The 20808-nt window shown below is 37.7% G+C and overlaps 4 protein-coding genes across 4 annotated transcripts in view; 3 read left to right on the top strand and 1 right to left on the bottom strand.

Annotated features, from left to right (window-relative positions):
* The window catches only part of LOC111479679 (protein NRT1/ PTR FAMILY 7.3-like), a 4095-nt gene extending 1905 nt beyond the window's left edge, over positions 1-2190 (top strand). Inside the window, exons 4-5 of the mRNA XM_023124489.1 lie at positions 311-876; positions 975-2190. Coding sequence (XP_022980257.1) covers positions 311-876; positions 975-1836 — 1428 coding nt within the window. The 3' untranslated portion in view covers positions 1837-2190. The remainder of the gene's footprint in view (positions 1-310; positions 877-974) is intronic.
* A 540-nt stretch (positions 2191-2730) lies between these two features.
* LOC111479701 (protoheme IX farnesyltransferase, mitochondrial-like) lies at positions 2731-8898 on the top strand. The gene is made up of 7 exons (XM_023124512.1): positions 2731-3196; positions 4333-4462; positions 4967-5104; positions 5231-5364; positions 5650-5775; positions 6474-6577; positions 8302-8898. Exons 1-7 carry the CDS (start codon positions 2760-2762, stop codon positions 8667-8669), a joined length of 1437 nt encoding a protein of 478 aa, XP_022980280.1. The 5' UTR covers positions 2731-2759; the 3' UTR covers positions 8670-8898.
* Positions 8899-9521: 623 nt separating this feature from the next.
* Positions 9522-13039, top strand: LOC111479717 (WD-40 repeat-containing protein MSI1-like). Its single transcript, XM_023124533.1, has 6 exons — positions 9522-10026; positions 10287-10613; positions 11460-11612; positions 11908-12032; positions 12197-12292; positions 12507-13039. Exons 1-6 carry the CDS (start codon positions 9682-9684, stop codon positions 12730-12732), a joined length of 1272 nt encoding a protein of 423 aa, XP_022980301.1. The 5' UTR covers positions 9522-9681; the 3' UTR covers positions 12733-13039.
* A 160-nt stretch (positions 13040-13199) lies between these two features.
* On the bottom strand, positions 13200-20695 carry LOC111479646 (putative ABC transporter C family member 15). The gene is made up of 11 exons (XM_023124413.1): positions 20502-20695; positions 17044-19403; positions 16832-16918; positions 15938-16591; positions 15662-15826; positions 15280-15574; positions 14933-15147; positions 14253-14558; positions 14032-14095; positions 13702-13941; positions 13200-13605 (listed from the first exon to the last, which is right to left on the bottom strand). Exons 1-11 carry the CDS (start codon positions 20539-20541, stop codon positions 13475-13477), a joined length of 4557 nt encoding a protein of 1518 aa, XP_022980181.1. The 5' UTR covers positions 20542-20695; the 3' UTR covers positions 13200-13474.
* Between the last annotated feature and the right edge of the window lie 113 nt (positions 20696-20808).

Genomic DNA, 20808 nt, shown 5'->3' with positions numbered 1-20808 from the left:
TTTTTTTTTTTTTTTTTTTTTTTTTTTTTTTTTTTTTTTTTTTTTTTTTTTTTTTTTTTTTTTTTTTTTTTTTTTTTTGTTGAGTGAGTTCGATCATAATACTTATGGGTAAGAGGATCTGAACTAATACCTCTTGGCTGATGAGTGAGCTATATCTTAACGTACGAGGATCTTAAAGTTAACCTCTTGGCTAATGAGCTATATCTTAATTTGAACGTTAACCTCGTAGTTGATAAGCTATATCTTAACGAACGAGAATCTAGACGTTGACCTAAGTTTTGTTTACCTTTTTATTTTTCTTGTTGGGCAGGGTCTAGCTTCACTATCAATAACATCCGACCTATTTCTGTTGAAACCCAAAGGGTGTGGAGATGAGCATACTCCATGCGATTCTCACTCCTCCTTCCACATTGCTCTGTTCTATCTCTCAGTTTACTTGGTAGCCCTTGGCAATGGAGGATACCAACCCAACATAGCCACATTTGGGGCAGACCAGTTTGATGAAGAAGACCCTAAGGAAGGCCTCTCCAAAATTGCCTTCTTCAGCTACTTCTACTTGGCTCTCAACCTTGGCTCACTGTTCTCCAACACTATTTTGGGTTACTTTGAAGATGAAGGAATGTGGGTGATTGGTTTCTGGGCTTCTACTGCCTCTGCTGCCATGGCTTTGATCTTGTTCCTCTGTGGAATCCCTAGGTATAGACATTTTACTCCTAAAGGAAATCCCCTCTCTAGGGTTTCTCAAGTTCTGGTTGCAGCTACTAGGAAATGGAAGGTTCAGATTATGCCTAATTCTGAGGGATTGTTTGATGAGGATGAGAAGGATTTGGTTAGTAACAATGGAGCTAGGAAAATTCTACACACCAATGGATTCAGGTAAGGTTTCACCATCAATTTCTACTTGGATTGAATGTTTGATTTCCAGAAACATGAATGTAATAGTGTGGATGTGTGATTGTGTCGTTGTTTTACAGATTTTTGGACAGAGCAGCAGCAATTACATCACCTGAGATGGATCAATTTGACGATGGAACTCGGAATCCATGGCGTCTCTGTACGGTTACTCAAGTCGAAGAAGTCAAATGCGTTCTCAGACTCCTCCCGATTTGGCTTTGCACGATCCTCTACTCCGTCGTCTTCACTCAAATGGCTTCTCTGTTCGTCGAGCAAGGCGCCGTCATGAGAACCAACATTTCTACATTCCACATCCCTCCCGCTAGCATGTCGAGCTTCGACATTCTCAGCGTCGCAGCGTTCATCTTCATCTACCGTAGAGTAATCGATCCAATCTACACTCGATTAACCAAATCGAGCCTCACAGAGCTTCAAAGAATGGGGATCGGACTTGTAATCGCAATCTGTGCCATGGTATCCGCCGGAACCGTCGAGGTTTTTCGATTAAGATACGCCGACAAAGATTGCCTCCATTGTGAGGAATCGAGTTCCCTAAGCATTTTCTGGCAGATTCCTCAGTACGTACTGATCGGAGCATCTGAGGTTTTCATGTACGTCGGCCAACTGGAATTCTTCAACAGTCAGGCACCTGACGGACTCAAAAGCTTCGGTAGTGCTCTCTGTATGACCTCGATTTCCTTCGGCAATTACGTTAGCAGCTTGCTGGTGACGATCGTGATGAAGGTCTCAACGAACGGTAACATGCCGGGATGGATCCCTGGAAACCTAAACAGAGGCCATTTAGACCGATTTTTCTTCCTCTTAGCCATCCTCACGGCGGCGGATCTCGTCGTCTACATCATCTGCGCCAAATGGTACAAATACATCAAATTCGAGAGCCGTGAGGCCGCCGCCGCAGCCGCCGCCACCGCCACTGTCTAGGGCTTCGCTCCGACCGAAAATGGCGGCAGAATAAAGTTGGAGGAAGAAGAATGTCAATTCCAACGCCGTTTGATCCAATTTCGATGGTTTCATAATCGAATTATTTGATTAAAAGAAAAATAAATAAATAAGTAGTTTTGAGGTGGTTCGATCGAGACCGTTGAAATTGGACCGGACATAATCGTGACTGTAGATTTGAAGACGAAACCCACTCCGGTCGGAGGATAACCGGGCGGCTGACGCTATGAGACTTGAGAGATGATTCCGATTACTTCTCCAGTTGAGCGATGTAGTATTTAATTCAACGTTTCATATTGTGTTATAATGAAATAAAAAATGTATCATTTTTCACTATTTTATTGTAAATTATATCAACCATGAAATTATTTTAAAACAAATCTAGGAAATTAGTCTAAATAACAAAATAATTTTTTATTTGAAATAATATTTTACTATATTCTTTTAAGTTAAACCCTAAAATTTAAAAATTAAAATGGTACATATTTCAATTAAATATATTAAAAAAACTTGAAAAAATAATGAAAAAATGTGCGTGCATTATTTACCATATCACTAATATAAATTGATACAGTAAATAGAGATATTTATTTAATTTGGCCGCGTTGTACCCACTCGAATTGAGACGAAAATTCTCGTTGAGACGTAGGAATGTTTTTTTGGGTTGGGACCAATTATATATATATTATAATATATATATCTATATATAATAATGATTATATGATATTTTTTAAACCATATAAATAAATAACAAAATACGAGTAAATTTGAATATATCACAAGGGAATTACATCGTCGACCGTAAATAAGATATATATATATATATATATATATATATTTTTTTTTTTTTAAAAAAAGAAAAAGAAAAAGAAAAAGAAAAAAGAATAGTTATAGGAATAAAAATTATGAAGTCCCCGCCATGGAAGCAGATTATTGACCGCGTTAGATCCCAAATTCGTCCCCTAGCCATCGCTGCTGCCGTCATGTGGAGAAACTCCCGGAGTTTCTCATCCAAACTCCGGTCATCATCTTCATTCCCTATCCCTTCAACCACCACCACCTCCATCTCCACCTTCTATCGTCACATCAGCGTCGCTCGGCCGTCGCTGCGCGCTTTCTATCCTTACTCCTCACCGTTATTCTCCTTGTTATCATTGTTGCCGTCCTCCTCGGATCCCACCAGACAAAGTTTTTCGAATTCCCATGGAGTTCGGGTCTTTTCGAGCGTTGCAGATCCTTCGTCTTTGGCTTCCGCATCGGTGGTTTCCAGAGCCAGGGAGGCCGTGGACTTAGCTCGCCACTATGGTCGCTGTTACTGGGAGCTCTCCAAGGCTCGTCTTAGGTACTTTGTTCCTGTTCAATTGATTTTTTTATTTGTTGGTAGTGTTTGACCGTGCTTTCACGTAATGAATCTACTCGAATTTGAGTGAACTTCGATTTCGTATTACTGCTTTGTAATATTTTGCACAATTGAGATAAGAAGCAAAGGCCAGCATTAAATCTCAATAATTTCCAAATTCTCATAAGTACGCTGCTATTCATTCAAAGGATTCGAGCATTCTCTTTAAAAGACAGGTTCCTTAGAGCTGCTTTTGTAATATTGTATTGTCCCACAATTATTCGAGGAGTTTGTAACTATTCCCTTCGTCTATGCTGTTTTGAATGAAACTATTGTCAACACACGTTTCTTGAGTTGATAATTTCATTGCATTATTGTGTTCATTGAAGCCATTTTGGAACCTTAATTATTCTTACGCGCATCATGTGTTAGGTCTAATTTCTTTAGGAGAGTCCTATTGTGTTTTGATATGTAATTAGTGCCTTTGGATTGACTCTTCAAGTTTTGATTGCATCAATAAATACTAGGTTCTTTACATATGGGGGAACAAAAATTAAACAATCTTCCTTTGGTCTTGAATTTTTCTTTACAATTTTAGCTTATCTTTTAGGAATTTATGCTATTCTTTGTTTCCATTAAGCAAACGCATGGATTGAACTGATGTTGATAATCTATATCAAACTAACCACATGGGTTGACCTAGTGGTAATAACTAATAAGGATCAATATAAATGATATAGTGATGAGAGGAAATGAGTTAAAATCATGGTAGCTACCTACCTTGGATTTAATATCCTATTAGTTTCCTTGAAAAATAAATATAATATGGTCAAACCGTTGTTTTGTGAGAATAGTCGAGGTGTGTGAGCTTTCGGGCGTGCGCATACATCAAGAAAGAAAAGAAAATCTATACTGGAATTAATGTCCTATTAGATTCCTCGATTACTGAATGTAATCAGGTCAGATGGTTATTTTGTGAGAATAGTTGAGGTGTGTGTAAGCTTTTGGACGTTCATATACTTAAGAAAAGAAAAGAAAAAATTGTAGACCTTTCTTCTTACTTGGGCAATGAATTTCTACCTCCTAATTTCATTTTTATGACTATTGTTCTTTTGACTCGATTTGCATCTCTGTTGCAGTATGCTAGTTGTTGCAACTTCTGGAACTGGGTTCGTTTTAGGGAGTGGAAGTACTGTGGACCTTGGGGGACTTTGTTGGACTTGTGCTGGTACCATGATGGTTGCAGCATCTGCAAACTCCTTAAATCAGGTTTCTTTCATCGTCAATTGCAACTCCATAAAGTGCACATGCTGTATTCATGTCTTTTTTAATTTTTTTTTTCTTTCTTTTATTTTTGAGAAATTAATGTTTCACCATGTAATGGATGCATCCTATTCATGTATTCACTTTTATTTTTGAGAAATTAAGATCTGTTGCATATTAACCAAGGCTGTAAAAGATGTGTACTATGTACTGACAATTTATGGACTTGTAATACTGCAATATTTGTGCCTTTCAGAATTTTAACTCCCGCTGTTGATTGGTGATTTTTATTTAAAAAAAAAAAATTATTTATTTTGTTTTGTGTGTGTGTGTGTGTTGAAGTTGACTTCGGCTAAGATAGCAGTACAGCATCCTTGATAATAATTCTCACAACTCTTTGGAAGTCATGGGGAGCAAGTTAATCAGATTATCTATAAAGCATTAGATTTTTATGTTATTCTAATTTTTTCTTAGTTGTGTGTTACACTAATTAGAAATTTACTTAATTAGGTTTTTGAAATAAAAAATGATGCTAAAATGAAGAGAACATGTCGAAGACCACTACCCTCAGGGCGCATCACAATGCCACATGCAGTCACCTGGGCAACTTCTGTTGGTTTAGCTGGCACTGCTATGTTAGCTACCAAGGTGACAAGATAAATCGCTCATCATATTTTTGTTGTTATTGGACTGTGAACTATAAATATGTTGTCAATTTCTAGGGACAATGAGCCAATATGCTTATTTTGTTCTTTATGGACAAGGCTGTTGCAGGCTAATATCTTGGCAGCTGGTCTTGCAGCTTCAAATTTGATTCTCTATGCATTTGTATATACCCCACTCAAACAGATTCACCCCGTAAATACGTGGGTTGGTGCCATAGTTGGTGCTATACCACCACTTCTTGGGTAAGTCCTAATCTAGTGTTCTGCTTATATATCTTTTAAGTGAAATAGATCTTACCCCTTGCAAACAGAGGTTTTTATATCTTGGGGTTTACCTTTTAAATTTGACCACTTAATCTTCTGACTAGTCTAGTGGAGTATTGACTTTTTCTTGGTTATCCGCTTGTTTTGTCGTATGATATTGCTGCAGAGGCCAACTGTTAAGATTTTAGTGCATATGGCAGTGCTATCAAGCAATGAATATGAGCAATATTGAAGTATGAAGTTTTTTTTGATGTGGCCTTTCAGGTGGGCTGCTGCGTCAGGACAAATATCTCTAAATTCAATGATTCTTCCTGCTGCCCTTTACTTTTGGCAAATACCCCATTTTATGGCTCTTGCATATTTGTGTCGTGATGATTATGCTGCTGGAGGGTAAGGATATATTTTGATTGCAATGCTAATTTGTATGTTAGTTGTTATCAATCATGTTATCATCACGGTGACAATGAATATTTGTTTAAACTGTTCGCCTAGAGGTCTCCTACGGAGTATTTGGAAGAAAGAAACCAAAGAATTCCAAAGATGAGCTATTACCTTTTGATTCTCTTTGTAATGGGTTGAGACATTTAGTGTCTTAGTGGATCTTGAACCAACCAATTTTTTTTGTAGTTACAGTCTTCTCCTTATTAGAAGTAATTAGAAGACACTAATTCTTTAGTTTTTTAGTAGGGGTTTCTTCTACCTTGGTTTTTAGGCTGGTCTTGTTTGGCGTTTTATAATACAACTTTCGTATCCTATCCAAGAATCCTTTTTTTTTTTTGTGTGTGTGTTAAAATTATTCATTTATCTGGATGGTTTGAAGTATATTAGAAAAGTGCCAAGTATTGAAGACTTAAAGTGTACTTTTTCAGTCTATAGATTAAACTGTCGTGGGTTGGCAGATTGCATAGTCTACTGACTATTTAATGGTAGAAGTTTACAAAGATGAATTTTGAGACGCCTAAATGGAGTCCATAATTTTTGTACTTCGTTTTTAAAGTTTAAAACACTAAAAAACGTATGACAAGGAGTTGTTTAGTTATTGGAACTGTTTGGAATGCTCTTTCTAACCCTGCTCTCTGGTATTTTAGGTATAAAATGTTCTCTCTTGCTGATGCTTCTGGTCAAAGAACTGCGGCTGTGGCTTTAAGAAACTGTCTGTACCTCGTTCCTCTGGGATTCTTGGCTTATGATTGTAAGTTACTATCCCACACTCTGTTTGGTAGTCATCTGCTGCAGATTTCATCTCCATGCTGACTTTTGACATATAGTAGGATATGTTTTACAATCCTTTTCCTTTTAAAAAAATGTCATGATGCAAGCAACTTAGTAGCAGTTTGAGTAGTTTTGAAGTCATGATAGCTCCCGTCACAGGCCGAAGGCGGAGTGCACAGTTCAAATCAATTACTAATAGAATCCCGGTTAGAAATTAAATATAATAGTAACAATTTGATAAGTCCCATGCTAGATTATTCCCCAAAGCTATGCCTTCCTTTCCCAACCCCTAATGCCCTCTATATGTAATCGTTCGCTCTAACCAATCTACTAAGATCTCATTTCATATTATTATTTTTTTTAAATTATGTTTGTTTCCTAAAGAAAAATTATAAGTTTTGCACGTTCCTTTGAATTTTAAAGCCAAATTTAAAATAAAAAAAGTCAAGTTTTTTAAAAACAATTTTTTTAATTTTCAAAATTTGACTTAGTTTTTGAAAATGTTCTTAAAAGTAGGTAATAAACAATGAAAACTATAGACAGAAAGAAGTGTTTATAAGATTAAATTTAAAAACCAAAAACATAAAGTAAAATGGTTATCAAATGAGGCCTAGTTGCCAAGAAACTGCATCATGCCGTTGCTAACTCTGTGGGTGATCCAAATTGTTTTACTTGTGTAAACTTACTGACATACAAACTGTTGCATATGGATAATAGTTCGTACTAACTTGAGGCAAAAAGGTTAAAGAAGCGTTCTTTCTTTGGATTCTATCTCGGGTATTTGAGCTTCTAGAGGCCAATAATTGAAGGAAGAAGGCCATGTTTTTAGGCACATTTCCTCTAGCAGTTTATAAGATATCCCTCTGGCTCCAATTTAGTAATTGGGACCTGTAAGTGAAAAGCAACAAACTCACAAGAGAACAGCCCTGTGCAACCGTGCTAATCATAAGGTCATTGCATTCCAATTGTTCTGAGGAACACATCCTTCAAACTAGCAAACTTATTCCACTCTTCCATTTTGCTATCAAATAGATTTAGTCCGAGGTCCCTGGTTTGACCGTCTTTCTAGCAGTTACCAACTTTCCTTTTGTGTTATCTATGGCATAGAGTTTAGGAAAGGTCTGACTCAGAGGATAGTTGTCAAGCCATCTATCTTTCTAAAACCATAATCTAAAAGACCATTAATTTTGGTGTCACGCCATTCTAGCTTTTGTCTCAACTTATGCTAATTCTATCTGTTGTACACTATGGAAGTTGAAATAACATAAACTGTTGGTAAGATCTAGGCCAATGCACCATTTTCTTTCTTTGAATTATATTGTGTGTGTGTGTAAGTTCAGTAGAGTTTGTATCCCACAAATTCCAAGTTTCTATTATCTAAGAGTTGGCATCAAAAGTCTTTCTATCATCTACGGCTCTGGTAAATTTCAATTACGAACCAAAAACATGCTTTACACATTGTGATACTTTAACTCGTTGTTCTACATCTGAAGTATACTCTTGTTTGTTAGTTGACTGAGAAAGTTGTTGTATCTGAGGATCTTCTCAAAATTTTATTCATTATGCTGACATAAAATCTGCTTCGATGAATGAATGCATCGTTGTCACGATTAAACAATTTGACCATTGTGTTGTCTACCTGGTTTCCTCCCATGCCAATGATACCAAACACAACCGAATTCACATGGTATTTAATCTTTTCAGGGGGCGTCACTTCGGGATGGTTTTGTCTAGAATCATCCATCCTCACACTTGCAATCAGTGCGACTGCGTTTTCGTTCTACCGACACTGCACGATGCAGAAAGCAAGAAGGATGTTTCATGCTAGCCTCTTGTATCTCCCTGTTTTTATGTCAGGACTTCTGTTTCATCGTCTTTCTGACAATGAGCAGACAATGGAAGAAGGTAGTTCCGAAACGATGTTGGATGGGTTGATACAGGAGGACAGATATATTGCACAAAAGAACAAGACGGAGCATCGCCGAGGTTTTGCCCAAGGTCGACCACCTGTTGCATATGCTTCGGTTGCACCCTTCCCTTTCTTGCCTGTTCCAGTATATGCTGACTCTTGATGAACACAGTTCCTGTTTTCTTTTGTAAACACCTTCCGCAGCTTCCTCTTTTGAGTGAAATAATGAGGAAAGATCTCAAATTATATAATCAGTAGTTGCTCATTTTGTATGGTGATAGAATTACCCAGAGGTATCCAACTGTGACAGTTTTGGAATGTGCAGTGAACTGTGCATTACCACCCTTCTGATTTTTTAACGGTCACTTAAGATATTTTCTTTTGTTTATAAATGTGTGTAGTGTCTATGGTTTAGGATAATTAATTAATTATTTATTTTTATTTTTATGGAGTGTCTTACTCCTGTTCGAGTTTTTCGATCAACAAAAGGAGAGTTCATGTAAGGGTTTCCCGTTGCAAGGGGTGGGGACTCGCGGAGGAAGGTTAGTCGGACTTAATTATAGCACTCGAATGGGTTCAATTAGGTTTTTTTCATGCGATAATGTATGCGTATTGGTATCCTCTTCAAAACCAATTGCTTTCTTATTTCTGTTTATACGTTTTGAGAAACCTACTAAATTGTAGTTAATCAATAGCTCGAAAATTCAAAAAAATTATGCACCATCTCTAGATATTAACGTAACAGTTTAAGTTCACCGCTAGAAGATATTGTATTCTTTGAACTTTTCCGTTCTGATTTTTCTTTCTCTTTGAATTTTTTCTTTCGAGTTTTTCTTCAAGTTTTAAAACTGAGTCTACTAAGGAATATTTGGTTACTCTCTTGAACCGATAAGGAATCAATGGAAGCAAGCTCGAGATTTTGACTTCATTTTTTATTTAATAATTCCGTCTATTAAATAAATTTGGAGATATGAATTCAATATATTAAAATACATTAACTGCCACAGTCCTAAGGAAAAGCTAACACGAAAATGTCAAGGGGGTTATAACTTCAGCACTACCTCTTCTTGAACACATATTGGCGGGAACTTCACCAGGGAACTGAGCCCCCAACTTTGCTTCTAACCGACGAAATCGACCCTCAAACTCTGCAAATTTTGCTTCATGAGAAGACAATGGAGAAGGGCGATAAAGAGATACGTGGAAAAACGAACGAGAGACTGGTAAATGAGGAGTACAAGATTTGGAAGAAGAATACTCCATTTCTTTACGATTTGATCATCACTCATGCCCTAGAGTGGCCTTCACTCACCGTCGAGTGGTTGCCGGACCGGGATGAGCCTCCGGGCAAGGATTACTCCGTTCAGAAGATGATTTTGGGGACTCATAGCTTCGATAATAAGCCGAATTACCTCATGCTTGCTCAGGTTCAGCTTCCGCTTGAGAGTTCGGAAAACGATGCGCGACATTACCGTGACGATCGTGCCAGTGGGGGTGGCTTTGGGTGTGCGAACGGCAAGGTATGTGGATTTGAACCTTTTCTTTAGAAATGGAAGAACGTGAAATTGAATCTTGAATCTATTGCTTGATAGAACTGATCTGGAATCGGACGGAATTTTCCTCTTGAGTAGTTATTTTTTAGTTCCTGTAATGCTTTCAAAGGAAAAAGTTTAAGATATGGGGATTCAATTGATACTGCAATTGATAGATTGAGAGTAGATCGATTGATGAATTTTTGTAGTAAAGATGCAAATTTCTATTGAATCTTTTCTCAGTTCAGGTACAAATAATCCAGCATATAAATCACGACGGCGAAGTCAATAGAGCCCGTTATATGCCTCAAAATCCATTTATTATTGCCACAAAGACTGTCAGCGCTGAAGTCTTTGTTTTTGACTACAGTAAACACCCATCCATACCACCTCTAGATGGTAAATGTAATCCTGACTTGAGGTTGAGGGGTCACAAGTCCGAAGGCTATGGTTTATCATGGAGCAAGTTCAAGCAGGGCCATTTACTTAGTGGCTCTGAGGATTCACATATTTGTTTATGGGACATTAATGCTACTCCGGATAACAAAACCCTCGAGGCTATGCAAATTTTTAAGGTGAACTCCTCTTAAACAGTCCTTACAATCATCTAAATGGTTTGTGTTTTTGTGCTTCTATGGCTTTTAATCACAATCAGGTATCTCTTCTTGACTTTTCTTTCAGTCAAGGGGGTGCCAGCTTCGTAATGTTTTGTATGGATTTTGCCCAAGGACTTCTTATGAACATGTATTAGTGTATAAATATATAATTTGGATGAGTGTAAATTATAATGATTGATGACTAGTACTCGTGTCCTGATTATTGAACTCCAATGTAAAAAAAACATCCCTAGCTAACAACTTGTGAAAAATGATATATCTATTACCGCCCAAGTCCACTGCCAGCAGATATTGTCCTCTTTGGTCTTTCCCTTTCGAACTTCCCCTCAAGGTTTTTAAAACGCGTCTGCTAGGAAAAAGGTTTCTATACCCTTACAAAGAATGTTTTGTTCTTCTTCCTAACTGATGTGGGATCTCACGATCCACCCCTGTTCTGGGCTAAGCGTCCTTGCTGGCATTCGTTCCCTTCTCCAATTGATGTGAGACCCCCCCAATCCACCTCCCTTCGGGGTCCAACGTCCTTTCTGACTTTTTGGCATATCGTATTGTGTCCACCCCCTTTGGGACTTATCCTCTTCGTTGACACATCATCCGGTGTTTGACTCTGATATCATTTGTAATAGCACAAGCCCACTGCTAGCACATATTGTTGTCTTCGGGCTTTCCCTTTTGGGCTTCCCCTCAAGGTTTTTAAAACGCATCTGCTAGTGAGATATTTCCACACCTTTATAAAAAAATGTTTCATTCTCCTCACCAATCGATGTGGGATCTCACATATATGATCTGATATGATCTTTGTGACAGGGTCATGAAGGTGTTGTGGGAGACATTGCCTGGCATATGAGGCATGAATACTTATTTGGTTCAGTTGGTGAAGATCGATACCTACATGTATGGGATCTGCGAAGTCCTTCAGCTAATAAGCCTGTACAGTCTGTAGTTGCTCATCAAAGTGAGGTAGGTGCTACTGGAAGTTAAACAAAAATACATGCAAAATTAGTGGGTTGTGAATGTTGGTTTCTGCCTTGCAAATGAGGAAGAGCTCCTTTCGTGGTTACATGTGAAGATAAATCTTATGAGAGCTCTGAATGATCGTTCTCTAGCAAGCTTCATCCACTTGTTTATTGTAGTACGAAATTGTGTCTTTTCCTTTTCGGGTTGCCTGACCATTATTCACTGTGGTAATTAGTAATGAAAGAGATGCTGGTCTTTTGACTTTAATAGAATTATTTCCCTTGTAATGTTGCCTCAGGTAATTTGCTTGACATTCAATCCCTTCAATGAGTGGTTAGTAGCCACAGGGTCAACTGATAAGATGGTTAAGTTGTTTGATCTACGTAATATCAGCTCATCCCTCCATACCTTTGACTGTCACAAGTAAGCATCCTCCTTAGGCTATGAAATTCGATGATCTCGATTTTCCTTGCCAAGTGCTGGAAACAAACAGCACATGAGCTAGACATCTAGACACATTTTAAAGCCTAGTTTGTAGCTGTTGTGTGCTTGTCTTTGAATGTCTATATTTATGTTTTGTGCAACAGGGAGGAGGTTTTTCAGGTGGGCTGGCATCCAAAGAACGAAATGATCTTAGCTTCTTGTTGTCGTGGAAGGAGACTCATGGTTTGGGACCTTAGCAGGTAATTTTATCAATGTAATGTAGTTGTAGTCACAGTAATGTTGTTTCAGTAATGATGCTTAAGAATATTGATTATGGGATAAGCTAGTGATTAACTAATTCTTGATATATTTTCTGAAAGTTTACTTGATACCGAACCAAATCAGAGCTACTCTTCATATGGTTCTGACGTACGTTTACATAACGGGAGCTCGTTTGTGGCTTTTCATCTGCAGGATCGAGGAGGAGCAGACACCGGAGGACGTAGAAGATGGGCCACCCGAATTGCTGTTCATTCACGGTGGTCATACCAATATAATATCAGACTTCTCTTGGAATCCCTGTGAGGAGTGGGTCGTTGCTAGTGTAGCTGAAGATAACATACTACAAGTCTGGCAGATGGCTGAGAACGTCTACTATGGTGAAGATGATTTGCTTGAGGAACCTCCAAAGCTCTCTTAGTTCTTCATTCTCTGTATTTGAAGTAAGTACTTTAGGTCTTCAAGGGGTGTCAATCCTTGTTCCTCTTTTCTTTCTTAAATAAAAAGGGAAATAAAGAGGTAAAGAGGTGTTTTTGATGCTATGGGTTTGTGGTGATTCACCCCACAATTGATAGAGAGCTTAGAAATAAGGGAGAAAAAAATTGTACATTGATAGAGCTTAGTAAAAAACTTGATATGCAAATCAAAACCATGAGTTTCATTTAATTTCCTTTTTAAAAATATATATGCACATAGGATAGGAATGGTAAAGTAGTCATTGTTAAGCTCTGACTTCTTGTTAATGATGTAATTCTTTAATCAATAAAACCATTTACCTTGGTTGGGTAATGACAACAACTAGAAAACAAGTTTGTTGAATGAAGATTATGATATGATAACCTTATTTTTCGAAAAGATAACAAACTATAAGCCACTAACCAGTACGAGTAATCGAAACAATGGTACAATAACTTCTAGAGTTCGGATGAAATCTTTAGAATATAGGCAGGTGATTTCTGCAATGTCATTGTCATCTTAAAAAGATTACAATTGATTATCTTCCACTAATGTTATCTCAACAATTCTCAACTCATCAAAATTTTTTTGCTTTTTTAATATGCTTACCTCGATCGCCACTGCAGACTGTAGTTCTTAGTTCTTCGGCTGGGTAGTGACAACAAGTCTCAAATCATCAATCTGGTTCTGAAAGCTGCTCAGAAGCTCTAATCATACCTTTGATTTGCAAGACTACTGAAGTTTTGTGATCTCGTGGAGTACTCTTTTATTAGCTTGGAGAAAAACGAATTGTCTCGTTTGAGAAGCATTTTTGGAGAGTCGAACTCTGCAATTCTTCCTGCTCATAAAAAACAATACTATATATCAAAACCTTTTTAGTAAAGTAACCAATACAAAGAATAGAAGAAAGAAAGATGAAGAACTTGAAACACACCATCACTGAGGACCAAGACAAGATCACTAGCTATAACTGTGTGGATTCTATGAGCTATGGTAACCACGGTTCGATCTTTAAACTCTTGACTAATGATGTTTTGTATGATGCCATCAGTTGCAGAATCGACAGAGGCTGTTGCTTCATCAAGCACCAGAATGCTGCTTTTTTTGAGCAACGCCCTCCCGAGACAAAATAGCTGTCGTTGACCAACACTCCAATTTTCTCCATTTTCAACCACTGCCATAATTTAAGGTATGATGTATTAGAAAAGCATGTACGCCTCATTTTCTCTTTGATATAAGCAATTTCAATTTGGCAAAGCCAAACCTGAAGAATTCAATTTCTCGTCCTTTGCACGCACCAAATCACCTAGTTGACATTTGTCTAACGCCTGAGAAAGTAACATTCAATATTAGATTTCATTCATTGTTGTATGGTATCTATTCATGACAGGCTATTAGTAGTAGCTCCAATTAGGGAAACTCTCTCAGAATCTTTTTTTTCTTTTTGTTAATAAGCAAGACTTATAAGTAGAGAAGAAAGATTACCTCCCAAATTTCCTGGTCGGTATACCGTTCTAGTGGGTCGAGGTTTCCTCTAACTGTTCCTTCAAACATGGAAGGGTCTTGAGGGATGATGCTTAACCTTGATCTCAGGTCATGGAGGCCTATCTTACAAATGTCAACCTCGTCTATTATAATGCTTCCCTCTCTAGGTTCAACAATCCTAAAAATTGCCTGTATCAGAGTTGATTTCCCACTGCCTGTCCTTCCTACAACACCCACTTTCTTCCTTCCTGGGAAGGTGCAACTGATATTCTTCAGGACATCTGGGAGATGGTCCGCGTAACGGATCTACAAAAGGTTGAAACACATTAGAAGGAAAACTGTATGCATATAGAATTTGTATTTCTAATCAAACCGGATTGTTTTCTTGTTTCCTTGTTTCTTTTTTTAAGAAACCAAAGTTTTACTGAGAAAGAATGAAAGAAATACATGCACAAACAAAGGAGCTTGATAAAACAAGGAGTCCAACAAAAACAAAGGGCAAGAGGGTGCCTAAAAGTAACTACAAAAAGGGGCTCCAATCTAATAAAAAGAAGCACATAAAGAGGCACTAAACCTAATTAAATGAGGTTTAACATGCAGATGTGTTAACTTTGGATATGGGGTACTGATTTTTTGACTCAAGTACTCTTAATTTTATACCCATTGCTAAGGAGTTTCACCTGCAAATTTTTGAAGCAAATGCTCCCATCTTGCGGCCAATTGCTTGGTGGTCTGCAATTTTCAATAACAAGAGGTGCTTCACTTTTTATTTTCGAATACTGAAGAATTCTTTCAACTGAGATCATCTTATTCTCTGCGTTGCATATGTTCCAGATAACAGAAGCTTGCAAAACATTCAAGTTTATCCCATAAGTTACTGCCAAGCCTGCAATACCTGAAAGTTTTCCAATTCTGTAAGTACAAAATTCTCTTATTTAATTTGGCAATAAGATATTAAAGATTGTTTCGGAAAATTTACGCTGAGCGAAACTATCTAACTACAAGAACATGCATATAAGAAACTCACTTGGATTAATAATTCCTTCAGGGAGAGTCACCAGCAAAACCAAAGAAAATCCAAAAACAAAATTTGATAGTACGTTTAATCTGAAAGAAAGCCACTCCATGGCTGAAGCATTATGAAACCAAGGCCTTGAATGGTCATCAATGAGACCAAGGTTAGTTTTGAAAAATCTATCTTCTTGATTGAAAGCGCGAATAGTTGCTGCTCCTGCTAGGGATTCTGCGAAGTGATGAAGGATTGGAGCTCGTTGTATTCCAGATAACCGAGCAAGTTCCCGTGCTGTAGGTGTGTAATATTGCTGACATAACCGGAAATTAGCTTATAAGTACTCAAAGGCATTGCAAGAATGTAAGGATACAGTGTATATAGGGGTTAAGCTGCTCACTTGGTACCAAATGCAGGTTGCAGTAATAGGAATAAAAACGGCAAACACTTCCCATGCTACCTGAGACATTACTACAATGGTCCCTAGAATCTGAATTATTGAGAATGCACACCAACCTAACTTCGTAAACATTTCCAAGTCTACAACGCTTTGATCAGTGGATGCCTGCAAAGTAATATACAAGTGAAGTTTAAAGTCCTGGGAACTATTCCTTGAATTCTTTTGCTTAAAATGACTGTCTAAAGTATCATAAGCTGAATTGTAAGGTAAAATTACCCGGTTTATGATTCTTCCAGTGGGAGTCGAGTCGAAGAATGCCATTGGTGCCCGGAGTATACTACATAACATATTTGTGAATAGTGTTTGTGCTGTCTGAAGTCCTGTTATGGCTACTAGCATAGCTCGCAGAAGCACACATAGTGCGCTTCCAATAGCAAGTAGTGAGTAAACAAGTAGTATGATTTTCATCCCAATTACTGGTTCTGTATCACTTGTAGGGGGACAAGCCCATGCCATCCAGTAGTTACTAGCTACCTGTAAAGCTTGGAATGACGATTGTGCCAAGATTATGATCGGAACAAATGCTCCTCTTTTCACAATGGTTAAATAGGAAACGAACACTTCTTTGCCAATGCTTCCTCTCTCTCTCTCTTCCTCTTGAACCAATTTTCCTCCCTTCTCTGTTATCTCTGCAGAATTTTTATTCTGCACTAAATCATGTTGTGACTTTCTAGGATTCACATTCATGGGAGAATCTTCATACAATTCCTTTTCGGGTTTTGGCAGTTGACAGTTGCTACTTGAGTTTTCAATTGTGACGATAGACTCTAAAGCTTGACTATGGGCCCCTACTAGAACTTCAAAGCCTATGTTTTGTTTCAGAAGTTCTTCAAATCCTCCAGCTTGAGCAATTTTTCCATTTTGCATCACCTATCAAATGTTTAGTACAAAACGTGTCCATCTTAAAGACCAGAAACTGTCAATCAATCACAAACATACACAAATATCAATTGCCTTAAAATGTTTGGGGTAAGAACAAGTTTTTGGAGAACAATTTTGCTATCATTCAAGGTAAACCTGAGCTAATAAATTCCCCTTTCTGAACATAATGATGAAACAATTATGGTAAAGTATTTTGAAACAAGAAAACTTTCTTGGTACTTCACTAACCAGGATGAGGTCTGCTGCCGGTAGAAATTCGACTTGGTGGGTTACATAAACTACGGTCTTCTCCTTGAGAGCACCCATCAAACAGTCCTAAGGAGTATGAAAGACAATAAAAAGGTTCATAAGGTTGTCAGTAAAAGTAAGAACATTGCAGGAACAAGGCTATTAAAGTATATGCTCCCTCATCCTTTACAGTATTTAATATCCTGACTAACCTCGAAGAGTTGAGTTCCTGTATGAGCATCAACTGCACTGAAAGGATCATCAAGGAGGTAAATATCAGCATCCTGATAAACTGCACGAGCAATTTGTATCCTCTGCTTCTGTCCCCCACTCATGTTTATCCCTCTTTCTCCAATTTCAGTTAAGTCTCCACAAGAAAACAACTCAAAATCCTTTGCCAGAGCACATGCATTAATTGTTCTGTTGTATTTAGTACTTTCATAATCATTTCCAAAAAGAATATTTTCCCTGATATTTCCTGACAGTATCCAAGGACATTGAGGAACATAGGCCTTTGTACCACTGATCTTCACTGTCCCAGAGAGCTTTTCTATTTCACCAAGTATGCATGAGAGTAGGCTGGACTTTCCCGAACCTACAGTCCCACATACTGCCACCTTCATCCCCCTTTTCACTTTCAAGTTTATCTGATCAAGAGATGCCTTGCTTGCTTCAAGGTCCCAGCTGAATTTTCCATTTTCGATATCTATATCGAATTCCGTTTGATCTCTAGAAACATAAGTGATGGAATCCTGCTGTATTTCATCTTCGTGCAGGTAAGATGAAACTCGATCTGCTGAGACTTTGCCTTGTGCAAGAGCAGAGAGCAAGTCAGGGAGATTGAATATGGGGTCTTGTAGCATACGGAAGGTAGCCAAAGCAGATAAGACTCTTCCAGCAGTCAATTCAATTCCCAGTAAGACACACACCCCGAACGTTACAACGGAGATAAAAGTGGGCGATCCCCAAAAGACGAAAGCTGAAATTCCCATTAATCTCAATGACTTCCATAACCAGTGGTGCTCCAATTTCCTTAAGCGTTCTAGCTTTTGGAGGTACTGAGTATCCCATGCTTGAAGTTTGAGTGTCTTCATGTTTTTGAGAACTTCTGAAGTGGTTTTCATCCTATTATCTTTAGCTTCCATTATCTTTGTCTGGTAATTTTTCTGAATTCTGGTCATTGGTATGTTGCAGGACATGACTACTAGAGTTGCTGCTAATGCGCCCAGCGATCCCACTCCCAGATTTGTATGCAAAATGAACATAGCTAATGAAATCTGTACGGGTAACATCCATACAGTGTTCAAGAACCAACTGAAGTCGGTGATTCTTTGGATATCAACACTCATGTAGTTCATGATCTCCCCACTGCTGCAGTTTTGGCGAGATCGGCTCGAAAGACGCAAGCCCTTTTGGTATATGTGTGATATCAAAGCAGCACGAAGACGAAGACCCAGTTGACGTGCACCAAAAATCCACTGTCTCTGAGCTATCGTCTCGATCATCTTTGCGCTAACAAACGCAAGCGCAAGAAGATACCCGCTTGATAAGGTCCGCATTTTCTTCTGAGTGAGGAAACTCACAAAGTCATCAATCAGGTATGGTCCTACATATGATGTTGCAGCACTTATCACAGCAAAAAATGCATTTATTGCTGCTTTCCTTCGACCAAACAAATATATTGTCTCGTATATTGATGGATTTGTGCTATTGTTCTTCTTCTTAACAAAATTTAGTGTCTCATCAAAGGAATGTGACAAAAATTTCGCGGAGTCTATCCGACAAACATCTGGTACGTCCTCCTTTTCGAGTGGCTTTTTGTATCCAACAGAAAACAGGGGATTGAGCCAGGAGAAGGTAACGAGTTGAAGAAGCGTTGCCCTTCCATAAGGAGAATCCTTCTCGTCCCTCTCTTGATCTAGGCGTTTTTCCGGAAGAAGTGGATCATCCAAAACATTATGAACATTGAAAACTATGTTTGTATGTCCATGAATGGAAAGCCCTAGCAATAAAATCGACGGAAGAAGGCCGAAAAACTCGACATAATCTTGCACTCTCAAGTGCTTGAAATTTCCGAAATGTAAATCCAAAACCACATGAACAATCGATAAAATGAAGCTGCAAAACCACCAACCTCGTAGGATCCAAGGATAATCGACGGATTTATCACGCAAAACCCCGAAAACTGCAAAAACCGCTCCTCCCCACGCTATCACTCCCATTATCTTTGAAGAAATTACTTCGATTCCGGAATTGCAATGAGAACCATTTCGCAAAACAAAAGCCATAAGAACATGAATCATCAACAGCAAGACGGAGCAGCCTACACCGACTCTGTAAGAAATGCTCAATTTCTGACTGATCGGACGGTTTTCCGCAGCTCGATCCGTCGATTTGCCATCTCCACTGTAAGAATTCCATATCCAACCAACACACTTCTGAAGAACTCGAACGATTATTACTCCCAAGAACCCTAATTGTACCCCTATGCTAATGCACTCCCACAGGCACGATGATGTGGATTCAAGTTCCCGCCATTGCCAGTTCGCTCCCAATTGAGAAAGCTTATAAGCTGCAACAGATTTACCGAACATATCAGATTTGAAAAGAAAAGAAAAGAAAAAAAAGAAAAAAAAGAAAAAAAAAAATCTAAATCTTGCAAAGGACTGAGCCGAAATCTACGTGTGGGCTGTCACAAAACGGGCCTTTAATTTCAAAGACCCAGATATTAGGCCCATAAAATGTGTTAGGCCCATAAGTATTTAACATGGGCCATAAAATGATTAGGCCCATGGGCTCAGTTTTGTTAACCATTTAGTGGACTACAGTTGGACGGCGAAAACGACGTTGACTTGGGTACTTGCGCACAATTTGTATGTGGGCCCCGCAGAATATTCTCAAAATTCTCTGTAATTCCTCCTCATGTATCAGTCGTACAACCATGCAGTGGGCCCGCTTGGATAAAAAGGGAATTTTATTTTCTTTTAATTTCTAAAAAATTGTTCTTAAAAGGAAACCACCTTCCGAGGCATTAAAGAAAAAAAAAAGAAAAAAAAAAAGAGAGAGATAAACATGTCTTTTTTTTGTCCACATTTTTCAAATATATATTTTAGAAAATATACACTTCGATCCCTCGTTACAAAATTTTAAGAAATTTGATCGAAAATTGAAAATAAAGAGAAAACAAAAAAATTGAAGAATATATATGAAAAATAAATATTTTAAAAGTTTAGGGATAGAAAATGAAATATAAAAAAAAAAAGTGCTAAAATAGTATTTAAATTTAAAAAATAAAAATAAAAGAATGAATATTAATATTCATAAAATCTAGGCAAGAAAGTAGGAAAATTAAAATTATATTAGAAGATGCATAGATCCATATCTCATTAAATTTAGAGAAAGAGAGAGAGAGATATACAAAATCTACATTTGGCAATTGGTTACTATGAATATGCAATCCAATAATACCTCAAATTCCTCCTAAACTCTAGAGGGTTGATATCAATTTTTGATGCCAAATCTTAAAAATGATATAATATTGTTCATTTTAATATAAATTCATCTTATAAAGAAAATAAATTAAAATCGCATATTCAAATTCTTAAAGTGTTGGCTTTGAATGAATCAATTTAAGGCTATAGAGAGAGAGAGAGAGAGAGAGAGAACTGACTTGGAAGAGAGAAAGAGTTGAAGAACTGAAGCTGATTCATAGTGAAATTTGAAAGAAGGAAGCTAATGATGTTGCTCCTCCTCTTTTTCTTCTGCAACAAAAAGCTTCCAATTTGTAGCCATGGCGGCGCATACACAAATAATTAAGACACAGCAAAGAACAGAGAGAGATTTTGATCATTTCAGAGTCTCTCTTGTATTTATTTATAAATGGATTTCAGGAACGCCACCGATTCTCTTAAAAAAAATTAAATTTAAAAAACAATTATTATTATTATTCATAAAAATGTAAAATGACCATATGCCCA

Source organism: Cucurbita maxima, unplaced genomic scaffold (genome assembly GCF_002738345.1).
Source record: "Cucurbita maxima cultivar Rimu unplaced genomic scaffold, Cmax_1.0 Cma_Scf00005, whole genome shotgun sequence".
Taxonomy (NCBI): Eukaryota; Viridiplantae; Streptophyta; class Magnoliopsida; order Cucurbitales; family Cucurbitaceae; genus Cucurbita; species Cucurbita maxima.
The sequence above is the reverse complement of the archived record's forward strand: the minus strand, read 5'-3'. Positions and strand labels throughout refer to the sequence as shown.